The following is a 22435-nucleotide window of genomic DNA, read 5'->3' on the forward strand; positions in this document are numbered from 1 at the left end:
TGATCCATTCCCTGTCACTCATTCAGAGCTTCTGGTAAATACAGGCTAGGGACCCCATCCCCGCCCATCCTGGCTAATAGCCATTGATGGACCTATTCTCCATGACTTTATCTAGTTCTTTTTTGAACCCTGTTATAGTCTTGGCCTTCACAACATCCTCTGGCAAAGAGTTCCACAGACTGACTGAGTGTTGTGTGAAGAAATACTTCCTTTTGTTTGTTTTAAACCTGCTGCCTATTAATTTCATTCGGTGACCCATAATCCTTGTGTTATGAGGAGTAAACACCACTTCCTTATTTACTCTCTCCACACCTGTCATGATTTTATAGATCTCTGTCATATCTCACTTAGCCATCTCTTTTCCAAGCTGAAAAGTCCCAGTCCTATTTTCTCCTCATATGAAAGCTGTTCCATACCCCTAATAATTTTTTTGCTCTTTTCTGAACCTTTTCCAATATGTCTTTTTTGAGATGAGGTGACCAAATCTACATGCAGTATTCAAAATGTGGGCATACCCTTGTGTGACAGGGTTGGGACTCACCACCACAGTGCCTCCTGCTGTTCACTTAGCTCAGTTCATGCAGAGCACCCTCTGCTGGTGGTGTCCCGTCTGTCTCCCACCCTAGATTGGTGTCTCAACCCGCGTTGCTCCCAGCTTGCGGCGTCCTTTTCAGGACGCTGCCCTCCAGCAGTGCCCACTGCTCCGGTCCCACCCCCTTCCAAAGGTTTGGTGTTATCAGCAGTCCTTCTCTTCACCCCAGTCACAATGGCCAACCACACCCCAAAGTCTAACCTCTTTTGGCAGGAGTCTGGTGCAGACCGTGATGGCCACTCCTAACAGCCAGGTGGAAGTGCAAGGGGCAGGGGACCCAGACAATATGATATTTTCTGTTTTATCTGTCCCGTTTTTAATTATTCCCAACATTTTGTTTGCTTTTTTTACTGCTGCTGCACATTGAGTGGATGTTTTCAGAGGGGGAAAGGAGTTCAGGAGAGCTGGCTGGATTTTAAAGAAGCCTTATTGAGGGTGCAGGAACAAACCATCCCGGCGTGCAGAAAGAATAGCAAATATGGCAGGCGACCAGCTTGGCTTAACAGAGAAACCTTTGGTGAGCTTAAACACAAAAAGGAAGCTTACAAGAAGTGGAAACTTGGACAGATGACTAGGGAGGAGTATAAAAATATTGCTTGAGCATGCAGGGATGTAATCAGGAAGGCCAAAGCACAATTGGAGTTGCAGCAAGCAACGGATGTGAAGGGTAACAAGAAGGGTTTCAACAGATATGTTAGCAAGAAGAAGATAATGGAAAGTGTGGGACCCTTACTGAATGCGGCGGGCAACCTAGTGACAGATGATGTGGAAAAAGCTTAAGTACTCAATGCTTTTTTTGCCTCAGTCTTCACAGACAAGGTCAGCTCCCAGAGTGCTGCACTGGGCAGCACAGTATGGGGAGGAGGTGAGCAGCCTTCAGTGGTGAAAGAACAGGTTAAGGACTATTTAGAAAAGCTGGACATGCACAAGTCCATGGGGCCGGATGCAATCCATCCGAGGGTGCTGAGGGAGTTGGCTGATGTGATTGCAAAGCCATTGGCCATTATCTTTGAAAACTTGTGATGATCGGGGAGGTCCCAGACAATTGGAAAAAGGCAAATATAGTGCCCATCTTTAAACAAGGGAAGAAGAAGAATCCAGGGAACTACAGACCAGTCAGCCTCATCTCTGTCCCTGGAAAAATCATGGAGCAGGTCCTCAAGGAATCCATTTTGAAGCACTTGGAGGAGAGGAAGGTGATGAAGACCAGTCAACATGGATTCACCAAGGGCAAGTCATGCCTGACCAACCTGATTGCCTTCTATGATGAGATAACTGGCTCTGTGGATATGGAAAAAGTGGTGGACATGATATATCTTGACTCTAGCAAAGCTTTTGGTACAGTCTCCCACAGTATTCTTGCCAGCAAGTTAAAAAAGTATGGATTAGATGAATGGACTATAAGGTGGATAGAAAGCTGGCTAGATCATTGGACTCAATGGGCAGAGATCAACGGCTCGATGTCTAGTTGGCAGCCAGTATCAAGAGGAGTGCCCCTCTGTTCATGCTTCGGGGAGAGAAGGAGGTGGGTCATAAAAGGGGTAAGCCGCTGAATTTACAAGTATGGCTTTCGGGGAGTGGCTAAGGCAGTACATAATTTTAAGCATCCCATGAATATGATTAATAATACAATTAATATGAATAACACTCCTATAACATGCGTAATATGACCAAGAAGCGAATGAGTGTCCATTAGGCCTGTCTGAAGGGCTCAGGCTACATCAGTCCAAGTACAAATAGCAGGCAGTTCAGTAGCTAGTTGGAAGGCATTCATTCTTTGAAGGGCCTGGGCTACCCAGACCTGCATTCAGCGTAGCTTGGCCTGGAGCTGCCTGAGCAACTGTGTCAAATGTCAAACTGTGTCAGACTAGGGACCGAATGGTTAGGCAGCAGTTCTGCAGAAAAGGACCAAGGGGTTACAGTGGACGAGAAGCTGGATATGAGTCAACAGTGTGCCCTTGTTGACAAGAAGGCTAACGGGCATTTTGGGCTGTATAAGTACGGGCATTATCAGCAGATAGAGGGACGTGATCGTTCCCCTCTATTCGACACTGGTGAAGCCTCATCTGGAGTACTGTGTCCAGTTTTGGGCCCCACACTACAAGAAGGATGTGGATAAATTGGAGAGAGTCCAGCGGAGGGCAACAAAAATGATTAGGGGACTGGAACATATGACTTATGAGGAGAGGCTGAGGGAACTGGGATTGTTTAGTCTGCGGAAGAGATGAATGAGAGGGGATTTGATAGCTGCTTTCAACTACCTGAAAGGGGGTTCCAAAGGGGATGGATCTAGACTGTTCTCAGTTGTAGCAGAGGACAGAACAAGGAGTAATGGTGTCAAGTTGCAGTGGGGAAGGTTTAGGTTGGATATTAGGAAAAACTTTTTCACTAGGAGGGTGGTGAAGCACTGGCATGTGTTACCTAGGGAGGTGGTGGAATCTCCTTCCTTAGAGGTTTTTAAGGTCAGGCTTGACAAAGTCCTGGCTGGGATGATTTAGCTGGCGATTGGTCCTGCTTTGAGCAGGGGGTTGGACTAGATGACCTGAGGTTCCTTCCAACCCTGATATTCCATGATTCTATGATTCTATTAAATGATCCCAGTTTATCCAGGTGGGTTCCGGTACCACTATTGTTCAATTAATGGGTGTTGATGGGCGTCCGATCACATAAAGCTCTATACATTTCAGGATTAGTATACTTAATAATAGGAAAATAGCCATAATTTACAGTAACATTGTCAGCCCTGACCACTGTAATATAGTTCAAAATCCGGGCCACCACCGGAAGCACTGCTTCTTCTCCTTTGACAGGTTTGAAATCCTGTAACACCATTCTGGCAGTTGCAGCGAGCTGCCCCTACCATGTTCATGTGCTTTGTCCATATCATGAGGCCATTGAATATTCACAGAGAAACAGGGTATTGTCCAAACCAGCTTGACCACTTGGTATGGAATTGGGTAATGCACTGGTTCGATTGGGGATTGGTCCTGCTTTGAGCAGGGGGTTGGACTAGATGACCTCCTGAGGTCCCTTCCAACGCTGATATTCTATGATTTTATGATTGTCCACCGCAATGAGTTCCACAGATCCATTCATGCACCAAAGTCCCAATGGCAGCACGTAGATGTGTGCAATTGTGCCAGATGCTGGTGCACATGTACTCCCAAGTGTTATATTACAGAATTATGTACACTTCCAGCAGAACACTTCATACCCCATATACATTACACTCAATCGTCCACCCCTGCACAGGCCATTGGGTCTGCTCCTTCACAGCCATCGGGAAGGGGCACATTTAAACATTTTCTTTGGACAAACAATTACTTAACTGAATTATTGTTCATTTTACACCATTCCATTCTTCCTGTTTATTCCCCAGTGGTTCCCAGTGAGCTCCTCCCTTTCTTATTATTCCCATAGGGCTCATGGGGACCACCTTAGTCGCCACCTTATTTCAAGGTACCACTGCAACTATTACTTAGGTGCTAGCCCCCCTAGTTGGGCATTTTGCATTTTTATACACACCTTCTTTCCCCCTTCCCAAGTTAGATTTTAAAGCCATACCTCCACTCATGTTACAAGGTTCCCTGTTCATTGAGTTAACTGCAGGTTCACCTTTTCCATCCTTTTTCATTCCATTGCAATTGCAGATAGTTGCTGTGCTAGTAGTTCATTGATTTGTTGTTGAAGTTTTACATTTTGGCTTATTAATTACTTAGTTATCCAACGGTCCCCCAGATTCATACACCCACCGCGTGGTTCCTACTTCCCATAGATCCCTTCTGCAGTGACAATATCATGTGTATCCCCTCATCCACCAATGAAATTGTTGCTTCAACCCTTCTATGTATGTGCTGCAGTTGGGGTGTACCTGGTCCACCCACCATTCTCTGGGGTGTACCACCCATTCATGTAATGGACTGAAAGGACACATTGATGAGCTCTGGTTGCAGCTGCTCCCACAGTGGCTCCCACACGTTTGCCCATAAAGAAGTATTTCCAGCTCCAGGCTGTGGCCAGCTTAAATCAGGATCCTTCCATTTTGGCATCCATATTACCTGTAGGGTTACATTCTGCAAAGCAGTTAAATTGTTGTATTCTCAATGTCCCAGGGGAGACTTCATACCCAGTCTGGTATATACATAACTTCATGCCTAAGGATTGTCCTCTAGGGAGATACCATTATGATTACCCAGGGTAACACCACACCCCAGTTGTGGAACCCCATAATCCAAACACCCCAGGAGGTCAGAGAGTTATATATTGGGGGGCCCTCCGTGACAAACCACATGTCCAGATGACTGTGTTTCCCACTGTCATTCATCATGACACATCCTAAGGAATACCATGCAATATTTTCTGATAAATTTGATATTATCCACCAGGTTAGGATCCCTCCCCCCCCCCACCTCCAAATCATACAGCACATACCGACATTGCCAAATTCCCATGGGGGATTAGTAGTACAGTTTTCCACAGGTAAATCCTTAAAGTTCTTATCTGCTTCATTACCACCACTTGAGAGGGGGTGGGGTGGTATAACAATTCACGTGTTTCCTCCCTTTGCCACTTCACATTGCTGGATTTCGGTATATAATAGCAAGAATAGCAGCAATAATTGTTCTATTTCAGGTCAGGGTGTCCTTATTTTTCCTTTGTGGGTCCACCTGTAAGATGCATGCAACAGAATTTATTTATCCCCATTTTTAACCTCCATTTTGTGCCTTTTTATTTGCACTTGATTTTTTAGTTTGAGTAGACCGTGCTTCCCAGGCAGGTCATACCATGCATTGACCTTTGCTTTTATATGCGTTAACCCTTCTTGTACAATATCCACCAAAATAACGGTAATAACAAGAGAAACACACAACACAATCTTCATCACAGCAGGAGACCCACAGTGCTCTGGGTTACTTTTCCGCTGGTGCCAGCTTGCTTGTAGAGTGTCTGAAAAACAAAAGAAACATTTCCCAGCCCCCTGGGTGGGGACAGATTATTGCCTAAAAATACCTTTTCCTTTTACAAATTTTGCTGACTGCAAGAAAAACAGAAGAATTACTTTTATACTTTTTTTGTTTTGTTCTATAGGCAGGCTAGTGAATTATTCCACTGTTTATTTATGAAATTTATGAGGTTGTGTACCTCAGTTTCCCCTCTTATTTACAGGCTTGACTTGTTTTCCCACCTCCCTTTCCTGGAGGGCCATAATCTGAGTATTCTCGCTTACAAGTAGCTTGTTTGCTGACTAGGTATATTTATTACTTTCAGCTCCTTTGTGCTGCCATTTATGGGCAGTTCTTTCCTTCTCCTATCAGCTAGGTAATTTGCATCCCCACAGATGCTTTCTGGCTTGCTTTTGGACCAAAAGCTATTAGCAGCTCAAAGACTCTGTTTTAAAAGGGAAGCAATTAACTTTTACCAGAGTTCTGATTACTTTTCACTTTTATCTTCTGCTTCTAAAACACACAGCCACCTGAAAAAGAAAACACAACCTATTGTGGCTCCTTTTGGAGCCCCAATAGGATTTAATTACATAGCATGTTTTGTTTGCATTTTTTTTTACGCCTTCTACAATATACACTGCACATGTTGTGGGAAAATGCACACTCCCTTCACATTTCAACTCTACAACATTATATTAGCCACATCAACTTTCACACAAGGTGTAACTGCCTCCCCCCTGCCCACAGAGTTCTCATGCACTTGCATTGGGTTCAGTTTACTCTATTGAGTCCTAGTTTCAGGGTTTGCTGGTATTCAGTGAATGGCATGGATACATTTATTTAATCCTTTCTTTTCAGAGGCTTTTTAAGTTTGATCAGTTTCAAGAGTTGTATTTCATTATTTGTCTCCACTATGAATTGGGATCCCCCATTTTAAGCAATTTCTCTTCATAGCCCAAAGTTATACTCTGGTTTATATCTTTTAACATTTCTCCTTCCTCATGCCAGAGAATTCCTATTAGTTCTAGAGTGCAATAATTATTTACAATGAAAACCAACAAAATTTGGAGGACGTGCACCATACATCCTTTGATTATACATAAAAATTTCACATTCTTTAGGACTTGCAATAGAATAAGAGATATCTTCCACATATAGAAGGATATTAATATGTCTCAAGGTAAATAAACCTGCAGATTCTAATTTAGGATGAAAACATGTAGCTTGGAGTTTTTTTGGAGTTCTTTTTAGCTAGGCTGGATGGGAGAAAGGTTTATACAGATGCAGATTATGACTGAGTCTTGCCTAGGTGATTAACAATACCCTCATTTAAGTTTCAATAGTTGGGGTTGCTTGGCTGATCTGTGGGACCTTAGACACAGTGTCTGACATGATGTGAAACATGTTCTTATTGTCTGCATAGGTGGATCCTATTTTGGGATAAACAGAGATGGGATATGTTTTCTAATTTTTGAGGACCAGAAGGAATCATTACTTATTAATCATCCAAGTCATATCTGTCCCATATATCCCTTACAAGTGGTGTATCCGTAGTTTAGGGTATTCTGGCGGAGCAGTAGCTGTGCCATGGTTCAGGGTATTTTTGGAAATCAGCCAGGAGTAAGGCAGTAAGTGAAAAGTTGCCAATATTCAACATTTTAATGAATGCATCATTTATATAAAATACATTGGTATACACAAATTTAAAAATATGACTTGACAAGTGATTGCTCAAAGATCTGAGAATAAAGTGAATATTTGAAATGGAAAGGGGACAGAGTTGATAACCAAGCAAGAGCGTATTCCATATATACAACTAACTTTATAAGAACTTTAAGGTAGCAAAGCAGAAGCCAGTGAGGGCCATTTTTTAAAAAGGTATGAGGTACTGACAGGCCCATACCACCTTGTAGCCAGCAGCCCTGCTGTTAAGGCACTCACCTGCAATGTGGGGGACCAGGCTTCAAGTCACTGCTCTTACTGGTTTGGAGCAGAGACTTGTATCTACATCACTAGACTGTCAGGGGAGCAATCTGACTGCTAGGCTGTAGACATTCTGGGATTGGGCTTTCTAAATCTTTCCTGTTGGAGCTGTTCCTCTGTGAACAAACAATTATTCAGTAGATCAGGGACTTGCACTTAGATCTCCCACATCCCACTACTGGGCTATAAAATCAGTCTGCTGCTCACTCCATGACTATTGAAGTGTTTACACAATGTGGAATATCTCCTACAGGTGAGGACAGAAATTCACCCCATAATAGCCCATACATAGGTGGATGGAGATCTGGGTTCAAATCTGGAAGAACAGGAACCTGAACTTAGATTTTCTACATGCCAGCTGAGTGCCCTAACCACAAGGCCACTTGTCTTTTGTGACAGCTATCAGGTCCTAGGTGTACTCTGAGACCATCTATGGGCTTATGCTCTACAGGTGAGATAATTGAAAACCTAGTTTGAGAATCCCACTTCAGGGCCTGTGGGGCTTCACCTTAAGTGAGGGCTCCCAGAAGCTCATTACCCACGGGCCTAATCACCTACTGTTATTATTGCCCTGGTCAGGGTGTAATTTGCCCCTGTGCAGTGGGCCTGACCATGTCCCTTTGATGGTTGTTTACCAGATACAGACTGGAACTCCTTTCAAAAGTCCAATGTCATCAATCCTCCATTGAGTTCTTCCATCTTTCTCACAAGGCCTATCAAGTGGCAAGTTGCTCTAAGTTTTGCTGTCTCTCCAGCTCAGAATGCTTTGCTCTCTATAGCTGTGGCTAGAGTTAAAGCTCTCTTCAATTGTACCTGCTGGGCAAGGTTTTTACCTGTTAATACAATAACAAGCCTGTTTCTGATATTTTAAGTTTTGCATTCCCAAAATTACAATTTTCAGTCAAGATATGCAGAGCTTTTATAAAGCATTCAACATTTTCTCCTGGATCTTGAATTCTCTGGTGGAAGCAGAGAATAAATCACATTTCTCTAAGGTATAAAATATGCATCAACCACAGCCAGAACACTTTCATAGTCATCTTTATGGTTGTCTTCAGTAAAATCAAAGGATTTAAAGATACACTCTTCTTGTTTCCCCATAGCATAAATTAAAGCAGATACCTGTATATCTCCAATTTCTTTGTGGAGCTTGTTTCCAGTTCAAAATCTTACAAAAGACTGCCCTCAGTCCATCCATTGTGACGGTTTGTCAAAGCTCAAATTCTCTGGGGCATTGAAGCATGGCATGTTGATAAGATCCTGCAACCTTTGTTGCTTTGTTTCTTCTGTCTGCAACCTTTGTAGGTGGTGTTCTTGCTTCTGTTCTCCTCCGACTCTAGTTTACTTCTGACACTATGTCATGCTCCTGTACGAGATATGGAATGGCTACAGAGCTTGTTTCTGAGCAAGACACATACCACACATGTTCATCCTAAGAGCCTTCAATGAACTGCCTGGTACAGCTGAGATTAGCTTAAATAAGATATTTTACACCGAGTGCCATGTAGTGGCTGAACAGTACACTACAGTTTAGCATTCCATTACAATCATGCACATTCTAGGGAGAGTGGTTGCTTTGGATGAGCTATTACCAGCAGGAGAGTGAGTTTGTGTGTGTGGTTTTTGGAGGGGGGTGGGGGGGGGTGAGAAAACCTGGATTTGTGCTGGAAATGGCCCACCTTGATTATCATACACATTTTAAAGAGAGTGGTCACTTTGGATGGGCTATTACCAGCAGGAGAGTGAGTTTGTGTGTGTGGGGGGGAGGGTGAGAAAACCTGGATTTGTGCTGGAAATGGCCCAACTTGATGATCACTTTAGATAAGCTATTACCAGCAGGAGAGTGGGGTGGGAGGAGGTATTGTTTCATGGTCTCTGTGTATATAATGTCTTCTGCAGTTTCCACAGTATGCATCTGATGAAGTGAGCTGTAGCTCACGAAAGCTCATGCTCAAATAAATTGGTTAGTCTCTAAGGTGCCACAAGTACTCCTTTTCTTTTTACCTTTAAAATAAGAGTTAAGTGGGGCTGAGGTGGGACATTGACTTTGTGCTTACACCATCCCTTGCAGAACGACCTGGAAATGTTAACCATCATCTTATTTGTCACCATCACCTTCCCCCTCATCATCGGTGGTCATCATTCTGACACCTCTCAGAGGCTATCTCTCTCTCTCTCTCATACACACACACCCCCTCTCTCTTTACTGTCCATAGGCTGGGATGCAACTTTTATAAAATGTTATGCTGATGCCACTATGTTTGATGCATATTCAGTAGGTTTTCCCCCCTTTTCCTTATTTGTATTTCCTCCCCTTACTAACATTGGAGTATCCTTCTCCTATAGGTTAGTACATCAATTATCTCAACTTATTATCATATACGTTATTTCAGTGCCATGGCCCTCTTGTGGTTAGGTATCTGCAGATGTAGCTCATGTACCTGTTATTGTTATGTACACCAATTCATTGCCTTGACACTCTTGTGGTTGGACTTATGTTCCTGTGGTCTGAAATTCCCCTTAAACATTCTAATTTCAGCTCCCCAATACTTGGGGTTTTCCATTGGGCCATTTGTCTGTGCCAAATTTCATAGGCCTCAAGCTTTATGCTAAAACTGCTGAAGCTAATGTCTTACAGGATACAGGCCTATAGGTTCCTTGCATTACAGCTGAATATAATGAAGGCAAGCTAGCCCTATGAGCTACACTACTCTCGATGAATTTCATATAAGGTTTTCAAAGCAGCTTAAAGGAGTAAGGCACTCCACTGCCACTGAAATTCAGTATGGTTTGTACACTTTAACTTCCTTAAATACCTTTTAAATATCCCATCCTCATTCCCCAGTGTAGAGCGAAGTTTGCATGGTGCTGTAGAGGTGACCGTAACAACTCAGTCCCTAATAGAAGGGGCTTCCCATGTATGAGTTGCTAGTTTGTGGAGCAGCACAAGCAGGGTGGTGGGTGTTCCATTCCCTTTACAAAGTAAAGTATTTTTTCAGCTATTTTTAGACCTTTAAATACTTCACAAAACATTCTCCATATTCAGGAATAATCTCTTATAAAGTGCCAGAAACAGTTTTTGCATGTGTTTATTTTTTAATATATCTTACAAAGTTATATTTTTCTAGGTCTCTTTGGCATGGTCGCACACATGATGTACACAACTGTATTTCAAATGACCGTCAACCTTGGTCCAGAAGACTGGAGACCACAGATGTGGGATTATGGCTGGTCCTATTGGTAATTTTTGCACTAAAATATCTAACTGTTTCATTAACATTTAAATTGCTCTCTCTGCCATCCTTGTCCTCCAGTAACAACTAATGGCTCTGATTTGAGCTTTCCATTGAGGGTGTAATACAACAACCAACTTCTTTATTTGAAATTTCTGTAGTCTTGTCTAATGGTATAAGGTCCCATAGTTCCAGGACAGCTAGTATCAGCACTACCCAGGGCATGCAGGTGCCATGGCTCCCACTCCATCACCCACCCCCTATCCAATCCCCCCTGTTCCCTGTCCCCTGACTGCCCCCTGGGACTCCCTGACCCTTACTCAACACCCCCCCCACCCGCCCCCTTACCATCAGGAGCTCGCAGCCCCAGATGGAGCCAGCCACAGTGCCGCGCTGCCAGGCAGGAGTGGTGGGCCAGAGCACTGGCGGCATGGTGAGCTGAGGCTGCGGGGGAGGGGGGACAGGAGGGGAGGGGCCTGGGGCTAGCCTCCCCGTCTGGGAGCTCAAGGGCCGGGCAGGATGGTTCTGCGGGCCGGATGTGGCCTGCGGGGCATAGTTTGCCCACCTCTGCTATAGAGTAATTTTCATTCTCTGTAGACCAATGGATATTCATTAAAATGGGAACAGCTGCCATAGGAGAGACTGAGACCTACCTCAGAATAGTATGTTGCCCACTAGTTAAGATGCTCTGTTGGGATGAGGGATGTGAGTTGAACTCCCTGGTTCGGAATGGGGATTCGAACCTAGTTCACCCACATTCTAGGCAAGTGCAGTAATCACTGGACTGCAGGTTATAAAGACATATCTGCATTTCTGGCCTGGAAAAACTTTTCCTCGGCTGTCACTAATTAAGTCAAATTTGTGAATAGTTTTGGGTCAACTGAAACTGCTGTGGTAAACCCAGGACAAACAGCTACAAAAGGGGGGGTAGTAATTAGTCCCAGGGGATTAAAAGGCCCCTCCCTATCCACTGAGGAGAGAGAACCACTGGGCAATAAGGTTCAGCTGGAAAAGGGGTTGCTAGGGAACCAATTAGGTTCAGCTGACTCCAACTACTTGGGACCTTTTCAAACCCTCCCCTGGGTGGTAGGAGGGGGAGAGTGAGGGCGTAGGGAAGCTGCTAGTAGGTTGTTTGTAGCAAGACACCAAACCTTCCCAGTAGGAAGGCTGCACTCGCTCCTCAGAAGGGAAGGAAAACAAGCACAAGGGACTGACTGAGGAGAGGAGTAACAGGACCGTGTGCCACCTATAAGGATTTGCCTTGCCCCAAATCACAGTCTCCAAGGCTGAAAAGGACTGAGCCTACTGAGGTGAACGAGGTATTTTGCCACACTGCATTTTGGGTGAATCAACTATTTAATAATATTCATAGATTCCAAAGCCAGAAGGGACCATTGTGGTCATCTAGTCTGTCCTTTTGCATAACTCAGGCCAGAGAACTGCCCCCAAATAATTCCTAAAGCAGATCTTTTAGAAAAACATGATTCTTGATTTTAAAATTGTTAGTGATGGAGAGTCCACCAGGACCCTTGATAAATTGTTCCTGTGATTAGTTACCCTCACTGTTAAAAAATGTATGCCTTATTTCCAGTCAGAATTTGTCTCACTTCAGCTTCTATCCCTTGGAAAATGTTATACATTTCTCTGCTAGACTGAAGAGCCCATTATTAAATATTTGTTCCCCATGTAGGAACTTATTGACTGTCATCAAGCACCCCTTAACCTCCTTTTTTTAAAATTTAAATAGACTCAAAGAGCTCAATCTATCACTGTAAGGCATGTTTTCTAGTCCAGTGACCATTCTCTTCTTTGAACCCTGTACAATTTATCAACATCCTTCTTGAATTGTGGGCATCAGAATTGGACACAGTATGCCAGCAGTGCCAAATACGGAGGTGAATTTGCTCCTCCTTGAGATTCCATAGTTATGCATCCCAAAATTGTATCAGCTGTTTTCGTCATAGCATCGCACTGGGAGCTCATGTTCAGCTGATTATCCACCATGACCCCCAAATCTTTTTTTTTGAGTCACAGCTTCCCAGGGCAGACTCCCCCATCCTGTACGTATGGCCTAAATTCTTTGTTCTCAGACCTATACATTTACATTTTGCCATATTAAAATTGTTTGCTTGTGACCAGTTTATCAAGTGATCCAGATTGCTGTGTATCAGTGACCTGTCTTCTTCATTATTTACCACTCCTCCAATTTTTGTGTCATCTGTAAACTTTATCAATGATGATTTGTTTTCTTCCAGACCCTTGATAAAAATGTTAGAGTGTAGGGCCAAGTACCAATCCAGCAGGACTCCACTGGAAACAGACCTGCTCACTGATGACTCCTCATTACAATTACATCTTGTGATCCATCAGTGAGCTCGGTTTTAATCCATTTAATGTGTGCCATGTTAATTTTATGTCATTCTAGTTTTTTAGTCAAGATGTTGTTTGGTACCAAGTCAAATGCCTTACAACCGTCTAAGTATATTACCTTTATCAACCAAACTTGTAATCTCATCAAAAAAAGATATTCCGTTGGTTTGACAGGATCTATCTTCCATAAACCCAAGTTGATTGGCATTAATTACATTACCCACATTTAGTTCTTTATTAATTGAGTCCTGTGTGAGCCACTCCATTATTTTACCAGGGATTGATGACAGGCTGATAGGCTATAATTTTCCCATTTACCCTTTTTAAATATTGCCACAACATTCACTTTCTTCCAATCTTCTGTTAAGTTAAGTCCCAAGCAGACTGCAAAGAGCTACAAAAGGATCTCACAAAACTGGGTGATTGGACAACAAAATGGCAGATGAAATTAAATGTTGATAAATGCAAAGTGTGGCAAATGGCTGATGCTACTGGGATGGGTCCTGTGCTTGTGGGCTCCACTAGTGCCCCGGTGGGAGAGAGAGGGGAACGGGGAAGGGACCCAGGTCCACTCTCCTACTCTGTGTCCCAGCCCCTTCAGCTTTGCGGGCTGCTTACCCTCTCTCCCCTTGGGTAGGGTTTCCCTCAGTCCTCTGTGCCTGGGGAGTCCCTCTGCTCTGCTTGGGCAGGGTTTCCCTTTCCCTGGCAATCTGGTTCTCTGGCTAACAGCAGTACTCCTCCAAACTCTGGTCAGCTCTCCTTCCTTCTCTCTGTCTGATGGAAGAAGACAGAGTCTTCACGCTGAGTTTGTCAGCAACGAGTCAGAGACAATTTATTCATGCAATTGCAGGGAAGACAGCAATTGGACAGAGTGTCTGTCCTTAGGCAAATCTTCAAAGTACAAACAATATAAAACATTATTTATTCCCTTTCATTACATATAGCTATGTCCTGTTTATACATTTTTTCTTCCCATTATCTTAGTCAACATTGCATTCCATTCTTATCTTAAAGCAAGGTCCCTTGTAGTTTTCCTATTCGCCTTGCACAAACCTCGCTTCTACAAATCTTGCGTTATTAGGGTTAAGGTTGGCCTGTTTCTTGCTCTGTCTCTTAACCAAACTAAAATAACTGCACACAAATCCTCTTCCCTTTCACACTTCCACAATCTATTTAACCTGTAGTAACGTTTCCCTAGTCCACAGGGAACAAGATCATCCTAGGGCTTCTGCCCGCCTACTTCCCAGCTAACTTCCCAGCACCCAATAAGTCAACTCTCCTGCTGCTCTCTGGCCCTGCTGTATCACAAAAGTAATGCACATTGGAAAACATAATGCCAACTATATGTATAAAATGATGGGGTCTCAATTAGCTGTTACCACTCAAGAAAGAGATCTTAGAGTCACTATGGATAGTTCTCTGAAAACATCCACTAAATGTGCAGTGGCAGTCAAAAAAGCTAACAGAATGTTGGGCATCATTAAGAAAGGGACAGATAATAAGGCAGAAACTATCATGTTGCGTCTACATAAATACATGGTATGCACACATCTTGAATACTGCTTGCAGATTTGGTTGCCCCATCTCAAAAAAGATATATTGGAATTGAAAAAGGTTCAGAGAAGGGCAACAGAAATTGTTAGGGGTATGGCATGGCTTCCATATGAGGAGTGATTAATAAGACTAGAACTTTTCATCTTGGAAAAGAGCTGACTAAGGGGGGATATGATAGAGGTCTATAAATTCTTGAGAATTTGTTCACTCATTTTGAACTCTGGGTGTTTCTGTACCATCCTCTTAGGCCAGGAATGTGCTTACGTGGTATTAGCTAACACCTGGTGCATTGCTATTCTGCCAAGGCCAGGCCTACTCTGGTTCACAGCGTTTGGTTCACACTGTTAGTTATGCCTAAGGCTCTAGCAAGGCCTACACACGACATATTGAAAATCAGTATTAAAAGTCCGATAAGCTCCTCAGCTAGCTCTTTTAACAGTTTCAATGAAAGTTATCTGCACCTGCTGATTTTAAAATGTCTGCCTCTTGTAGCTTCTGCTTAACATCCTCCAGAGACACTAGTGGAATGGAAAGAGTGTTATCATGTGATATAGCTACATCATCTGTTTTTTCCCCCAAATACAGAACAGAAATATTAATTGAATACCTCTGCCATTTCTGCATTATTATTGATAATTCTACCATTTCCATCTAGTAATGAACCAATATCATTGTCAGGATTCTTTTTGTTCCTAATATATTGAACAAATGCCTTCTTATTGTCCTTAACTCTGCTGGCAATACATTTCTTTTTTTTTTTTTTGTCTCTTTGCATCCCTTATCAATTTTCTACAATTCCTAGCTCCTGATTTATATTTTATATTCATTGCTATCAACTTCCCCTGTCTTCCATTTGTTTTATATATTTATAATACACACACACATTTTTTTTTTATTGCTGCCTTCACTTCCCCTCCAAACCAGGTTCGTTTTTTAATCAGCATGGCATTTTTCCTCAGTTGTGGGTTTGTGGCTTTTTTGATATCTAATCAGGAGTTCTTAATGATTCCCAATTAACATTCACATTTTTCTGATTTAAATTAGTCTTCCCAGCTGTTTTGGCTCATAATAGTTTTTAGCTTTATGAAATTGGTTCTATTAAAGCATCAAGTGTGCATATATATTACTGGGCTGGACTTCATTCTGCTTGTACATTATAAATCTGATCAAGTCATGATCACTTGTACCTAGACTACCATTAATTTTAAGTGATCAATTTTTCTTTATCTGTTAAAACAAGATCTAATAAAAAATTCCTCCATGCTGGCTGCAATGCTCTTTGAGTCAGGAAATTGTCATTTACATTGTGTGAAAATCTGCTTTCAACTCTTCTCACAGCTGCAACTGAAGTCAATGGGAGCTGTGCTTTGAAAGCATAAAGTGCTATATACTTTGAAACATCAGGTCTCAGGTGTCTCAGATTTGGGGACCCAAAATTAGTGGATACCTTTGACCTTAATTTCTCTGTGCCTGAGCTCTCCATGTGTAAAACAGGGATAACAATGCCATTTCACCTCTCAGGGGTGTTGGGAAAATAATTTCATTAATATAGTTGAAGTTCTCAGATACTGTAGTGATGAGCACCATTGAAAAGCCCATGAAGAAATTAGAATTGTGTATTCAGAGTGGGGTATGGTTAGTGTGCAGTAAATAAACCTGGGGGCCACAAGTTGAACAATGAGGATGAAACAAAATATTGAGTAGCTGCAGTCTATCCTGTGCACTGAATTCATAGATTTTTAAAGCCAGGAAGACCATTAGATCATTTTGCCTGACCTCCTGTATATCACAGACTGTTCAATTCCACACAATTACCCATCTATGGAGCCCAGTCATGTGTGTTTCACTACAGCATATCTTCCAGAAAGGCATCCAGTCTTGACTTGAAGTCATCAAGAGATGGAAAATCTACCACTTCCCTTGATAGTGTGATCCATTTGGTAATCACACTAACTTTTAAAACTCTGACTTATTTCCAATTTGAATTTGTCTGCCTTTAGCTTCCTGCCATTGGTTCTTGTTTGTCTTTCTCTGCTAAATTAAAAAGCCCTCTAGTACCTGGTATTTTCTCCCCATGAAGATACTTAGAGCTAGATCTGCATAGGGACTTAGGTGCCTAACAATCACTTTAGGCACTTAAGTCCAACATTTTGGTGCCACTGAATCCTTCAAAACTCCCACTTAGCTGCCACCTAACTTATAAGTGACTAAGTTCCACCAGCAGGCATGAGCAAAACCAAATCCTGATGCCCCAAAGCTGCTTAGCACCTTTGCTTACACCTAAACCCGAGTTAGTGGGATGCTCAAGCTATACAGTCCCCTGCCTATCTCATGTTCAGGGCCTATCCAGCAGGCATTTTAAGAGCACTCTTACCAAACTGGGCCTCACACAAAGAACAGCTAGATGATGATGTTTGGGGATTGTGTGTGTGTACCCAATAAGCCAGTGGATAGGGAACTCCATTGGGGGGCATGTTCTGAACTTGGGTCTCTCACATCCCAGGCGACTACCCTAATCTCTGGGCTGTTGGCTATAATGGGTCAGAATCTCTTGTTCACTCATTCTGTCCTCTTTCCCCCTCCACAGCCCCAACAGACAGTTCACGGCTTTGAATCCCAAGCAGAGAGTGATACCTCTCTCCAGCCTACAATTAGGTGCCTAGCTACCTTTGAAGGGTGGGGCTTAGGACACACCCCTCACAGTGGAATTTCCTATTGGCTAGAATAGGTGGTTCCCTGCTCAGTGTGCTAGCTTTTGTGGCTCCCATTTTTAGGCACCTAACTCTCCCCATGTGTAGGAAGCCTGGCGGCAGGTATAAGGGGCTTGGGGAGATGAAATCTCTCCAAACAGGGCAAGAAATGCCAGTTGTGGTGCACCTCCCTTTGGAGGCGTGCCAGCCTGCCACCTTTCTATTGTCGCTGCTGGAAGCTCCTCAGAAGTGGGGGGGCCACTGGTGCCCGGAGAGCGACCCCGCCCCCACTGTGCCCCAGAGCTCCGCTCCCGCTAGGTCTCCTTCCCCGAGTCCCAGCTCGCTCCTCTCCACCCGCTGCTCGCCCTTAAGGCAGGAGGGGGCAGAAAGGAGTGAGTGGTGGGGGGCTTGGGGGATGGGGCGGAGAGGCACGAACGGTGGGTGGGAGGGCCCTGGGAGAGGGGGTGGATAGGAGAAGGCAAGGGGACCTCTGTGGAGGGGGCAGAAAGGAGCAGATGGGGGGCTCGGGGAAGGGGGCAGAGAGGAGCGAGCGGAAGGTGGGGGTCCTTGGGGAGGAGGCAGAGAGGAGCAAGCAGTGGGCAGGGGGAGGGGGCAGAGAGGATTGAGCAGCAGGCAGAGAGTCCTCGGGGAGAAGTGGTGGAGTGGGGTCATAGGTTCAGGGGAAGAGGCCAAGTGGTGGCAAGGCTTCGGGGCAGAGTGAGGGTGGAGCATGGGATAGGTCTTGGGTGGGAGGAGGCTGAGAAATGGATGAGCCTCAGGGTGGAGCAAGGGGTGGGTTCACAGTCCAGGCACCAGTGGCCCCTCCCACTTCTAGGGAGCTTCTGGTGCTTGCAAATGCAAGCCTCCCCAAATGCAAGAGTCATGCATCTCTTAAGTTGGGCACCAAACGTGGGCTGAGGTTGCACTGGGTGGAAGGATGCCTACATGGTAGATGGTGCAACACTCAGCATTGCAGTTCCTAAGTTCCTTTGTGGATTTAGCCCTTATACACTGTAATTAAGTCACCTCTCGATCTTCTTTTTGATAAAGAGCTTGGTCTGTTCAGCTTAAGTCTTTCACTGTAAAGTATTTTCCCCATCCCTGGAATATTTTTTGTGGTACGCTTCTGCACCCTTGTGGATTTCCTTGGTCAGTTTTATGAGGCAGGAGTGGAGAAGGCAAGTAAATGGCAGAAACATGCCACTGAGCCCCATTCCCTATCAGTGCAGCTGAGCTGCTTTATAGCCCTCAACTACTCATTGTAAGCAGGGTCTGAATGAGCTCTCTCCTGCCATCTATGGCAGGAGGAAAAGATGGGGGGAAAGGATGTCAGGAGCAGACTGTGTTTGCATAGACATCCCTTCTCTGCTGATTCCCTAGGCAGAACACCGAGCCTGAACATCTACACTGTGATCAGTGTTGGCTGTTTTGGTAAAGATTTGAATCCTGAGATAATGAAATATTTTTATTTTTATTGTATGAGTAAAGGGCAGCCAAACTGGGCTTAGTATGCCCCATTGAGGGGGTCACCCTAAATTTGACCTCACTTGTTAAGCAGGGACTACTGATGCCAAATCCTGGTGAAAGTTAGAGAAGAGGGGTATAGGTATCTTTGCCTTGTGGTCCAGTCCTGTTTAGGGAGTCTCTAGAGCTATTTGATCCTTTTCTGTCCAGTGTTTAAAAGTAAAGCTGACTAGACTCAACTGAGAATCTGGGTGGTGTTAGTGATTACTTGAGCTGCATGTACTGATAAGCTGCTCTAAAGGAGCTGAACCTTAGGTCAGCTGTGGATATAGTGTTGCAGTGAAAAGACAATGTAGAAGAGTTAGCAGCAGAGAAGTTCCCTGCTACCCAATGAAATCAGCAGAAAGTTGAAATCAGTGAGAATTGGGTTAAGTAGTGGAGCAGCAGGATACAGCATTGCAGAAAGAGGTAGCGTGGAGGGTAGAATGACAGTGGCAGAAACTGCAACAGCGTTGATGAGCAAAGGGGCCGGGAGGCAAACCCACCCAAACACGCTCCTGGCCTCTGAGGATATTGCTGACCTTGGACAACAAACCATGAATGGCATGCAGTGGAAGAAAAAGGGGAATGGCATGTTAGAGACACATCCATCTGTTGGACTTTCGCATCACACGGTGGAAAACAGAGCCAATAGTGGGGCAGGGGTTTTATTTATTGGCTGTATACTTTCAAGTGATTGTTGCAGTGTTTTCTCAAATTAATGCTTTGTTTAGTTCTTTAATTTTGTTTATTTTGTTATACGCAGACTCAGGATATGGCTACGCTGCAATTAAAAACTCGTGGCTGGACGGGCCAGTTGACTAGGGCTCAGGCTAAAGGGCTGTTTAATTGTGGTGTAGACATTTGGATTTGGAATGGTGTCCAGGCGCCAAGATCCTGTGAGGTGGGAGGATCCCAGAACTTGGGTTGCAGCCCGAGCCTGAACATCTACACTGCAATTAAACGACCCCTTAGCGTGAGTCCAAGTCAGGTGGCCCATCCAGCCACAGGTTTCTAACTGCAGTGTAGCCATACCCTCAGCAAGTGGCGAAGTGTTGCCTCTAAGGGGTGCCCAAGGGCGGTGGTCAGTTTTTCTAGAGTACTGGGTGAGGACTGAAGTCAGTTTTGTTTTCTATTGTTAATAGGAACCCCTATATTTTAAACCAGGCCCTTGTTGCTGTCGACTCCACTTGGCAGAAGGGTTACAGTTTTGTGGGCTTGTCTAGGGTCCTGGGTCAGTGCCCCTTGCAAGCACATTTTGAGTAAACCATTAATTTGGGGAAACAATTTTGTTATATTTTTGAGAAACGACACTTTCTATAATGGCTGTATACATGTTAGAGGAGTGGAGCAAGGGGATGAATATTGACCCAAAGACCTGCTTTCTAGTAGAGGAGGAGTAGTAGTAAAAAATGGGTGGCAAAAAGGAGCTGGACCAAAACCACTGTCCAACAAAGGCAATGGGCCCCATGGGGCTAACCCACCCTGTTCAGCATGGCTCCGACTGAGACTGAAGACACTACCATGGTGTATCCTAGAATGGAGAACAGATTCTGGTCTCTATCTACTGAACTTCTTTTGGCTTTGAACCCCACAGCAGAAGCATTTAGGCCTGTTGCTAGCACACCCATTTCATCAGTGCGACCAGCCTATGGCAATGAGTCTGCCCCACCAGCATTCCCGTATCTCTTGAAAGAAAGACAGGACTCTGATGACACAGTTCAGTTGTTGGGCAAGGGGACATACAGGTGGAAGGTGTCCCTGATGCTTTAGACCCTCCACTATTGGAGCAAGAGATGCAGAGGCCTATGTCAGTGTCTGAGGAACCATCAATGGAACTGTTACCGTCCCTTGCCACGGAGAAGTCTTCACTGACCCTGCAATCCCTATTCTCAATAGTAGTGATAGGGTTATCAGGCCAGTAAACAGGTTAACTTATGAGCACCTGGGGAGTTTAGAGAAGAACTGATACATGTAGCTCACAGGTTTGAATCAGCAATAGTAGGCTTCTTAAGACTCTATGGGGAGAATTCGTAGACCTGGTATAATATGGAGTGTGATTTGCCAGGACGAAAAATTATTGGCTGGGAGGAGAATGTAATCAGGATCTGAATGAACTCTCCCCTGCTGTCTAGTGAAGAACTGAGGGGAAAAAACCTTAGGAGCAGATTATACTTGCATAGACCCTGCTTAGGCGATAACCAAATAAATCTGCTTGCCTAAGTGGTCAATTTTGGTTATTTCATGTAAAGATTCACATTAGTATGAAATGTCATTGTAATTAAATGTTGTTATCCTTATTGTATGAGTAAAGGGCAGCAGAACTGTACTTAGTATCCTTTGATTGAAATTGGACCTCACTCGCTAAGCAGGGGGTAGTGTTGCCAAATTCAAGTGAAAGTCAGGAGCGGAGGTAATGTTTTTTACCTGATAGTGTGGTACTGTTTAAAGTGTCTTAAAAGTTATTTGATCATCTTCCTATGATGTTTTGGGGGTTTATCCACCCTAGTAAGTTTATCCACCCTATTCTACCATCCTCATAGAATCATAGAATATCAGGGTTGGAAGGAACCTCAGGAGGTCATCTAGTTCAACCCCCTGCTCAAAGCAGGACCAATCCCCAACTAAATCATCCCAGCTAGGGCTTTGTCAAGCCTGACCTTAAAAACTTCTAAGGAAGGAGATTCCACCACCTCCCTAGGTAACACATTCCAGTGTTTCACCAACCTCCTAGTGAAAACGTTTTTCCTAATATCCAACCTAAACCTCCCCCACTGCAACTTGAGACCATTACTCCTTGTTCTGTCCTCTGCTACCACTGAGAACAGTCTAGATCCATCCTCTTTGGAACCGCCTTTCAGGTAGTTGAAAGCAGTTATCAAATTCCCCCTCATTCTTCTCTTCTGCAGACTAAACAATCCCAGTTCCTTCAGCCTCTCCTCATAAGTCATGTGTTCTAGTCCCCTAATCATTTTATTGCCCTCTGCTGGACGTTTTCCAATTTCACTCCTTGCCCTCTAACTTTGGGTGCTTCTGTGCTGTATAGCTTTGATTGAGACCTCTGACACCAGGAGTCAGCTCACAGCATAATGGTCTCACCCTGGCTTCCACCAGCCCAGTTACTCCTTACAGAGTGTCCATAACAACACTTCTGGTCTCAATTCTCCCCAAAACCATCTCCCCTGCAGTGTCCAGATCCTCTTACTGGACACTCACAGAGGTAACCACAAGTTCACTGAATCCAAAGAGCCACTATAGATAATAGCTTGGTAGCTCAGCTGGGGTTATATACTCTACCCTACTACACAGCACCAAAATGATTTGTAGTAATAAACGTATTCTTAGTTTTTAACAAAGAACGTTGTGACAGGGTGCACCTGGACCTTTGTGACCCCCTACTGGAGGCCCTGCAATCCCACTGCACTCTGCCCCAGGAAGGAGTAGTAAAGGTGAGTCCTGCAGGCCTACCTAGAAAGGCTACACAGAAGCAGCCAATCAGAGCCCACTATGCTCAAATAAAAGGAGCTGCAAGATTGAGCAGCTCAGTCTCTGGCTAGGATTAGAGGG

The 22435-nt window shown here is 44.1% G+C and overlaps 1 protein-coding gene across 1 annotated transcript in view; it reads left to right on the forward strand.

Moving 5' to 3' along the window:
• The window catches only part of GSG1L2 (GSG1 like 2), a 66288-nt gene that overhangs the window by 42527 nt on the left and 1326 nt on the right, over positions 1–22435 (forward strand). The window contains exon 4 of the mRNA XM_048818035.1: positions 10647–10758. Coding sequence (XP_048673992.1) covers positions 10647–10758 — 112 coding nt within the window. The remainder of the gene's footprint in view (positions 1–10646; positions 10759–22435) is intronic.

Source organism: Caretta caretta, chromosome 14 (genome assembly GCF_965140235.1).
Source record: "Caretta caretta isolate rCarCar2 chromosome 14, rCarCar1.hap1, whole genome shotgun sequence".
Taxonomy (NCBI): Eukaryota; Metazoa; Chordata; order Testudines; family Cheloniidae; genus Caretta; species Caretta caretta.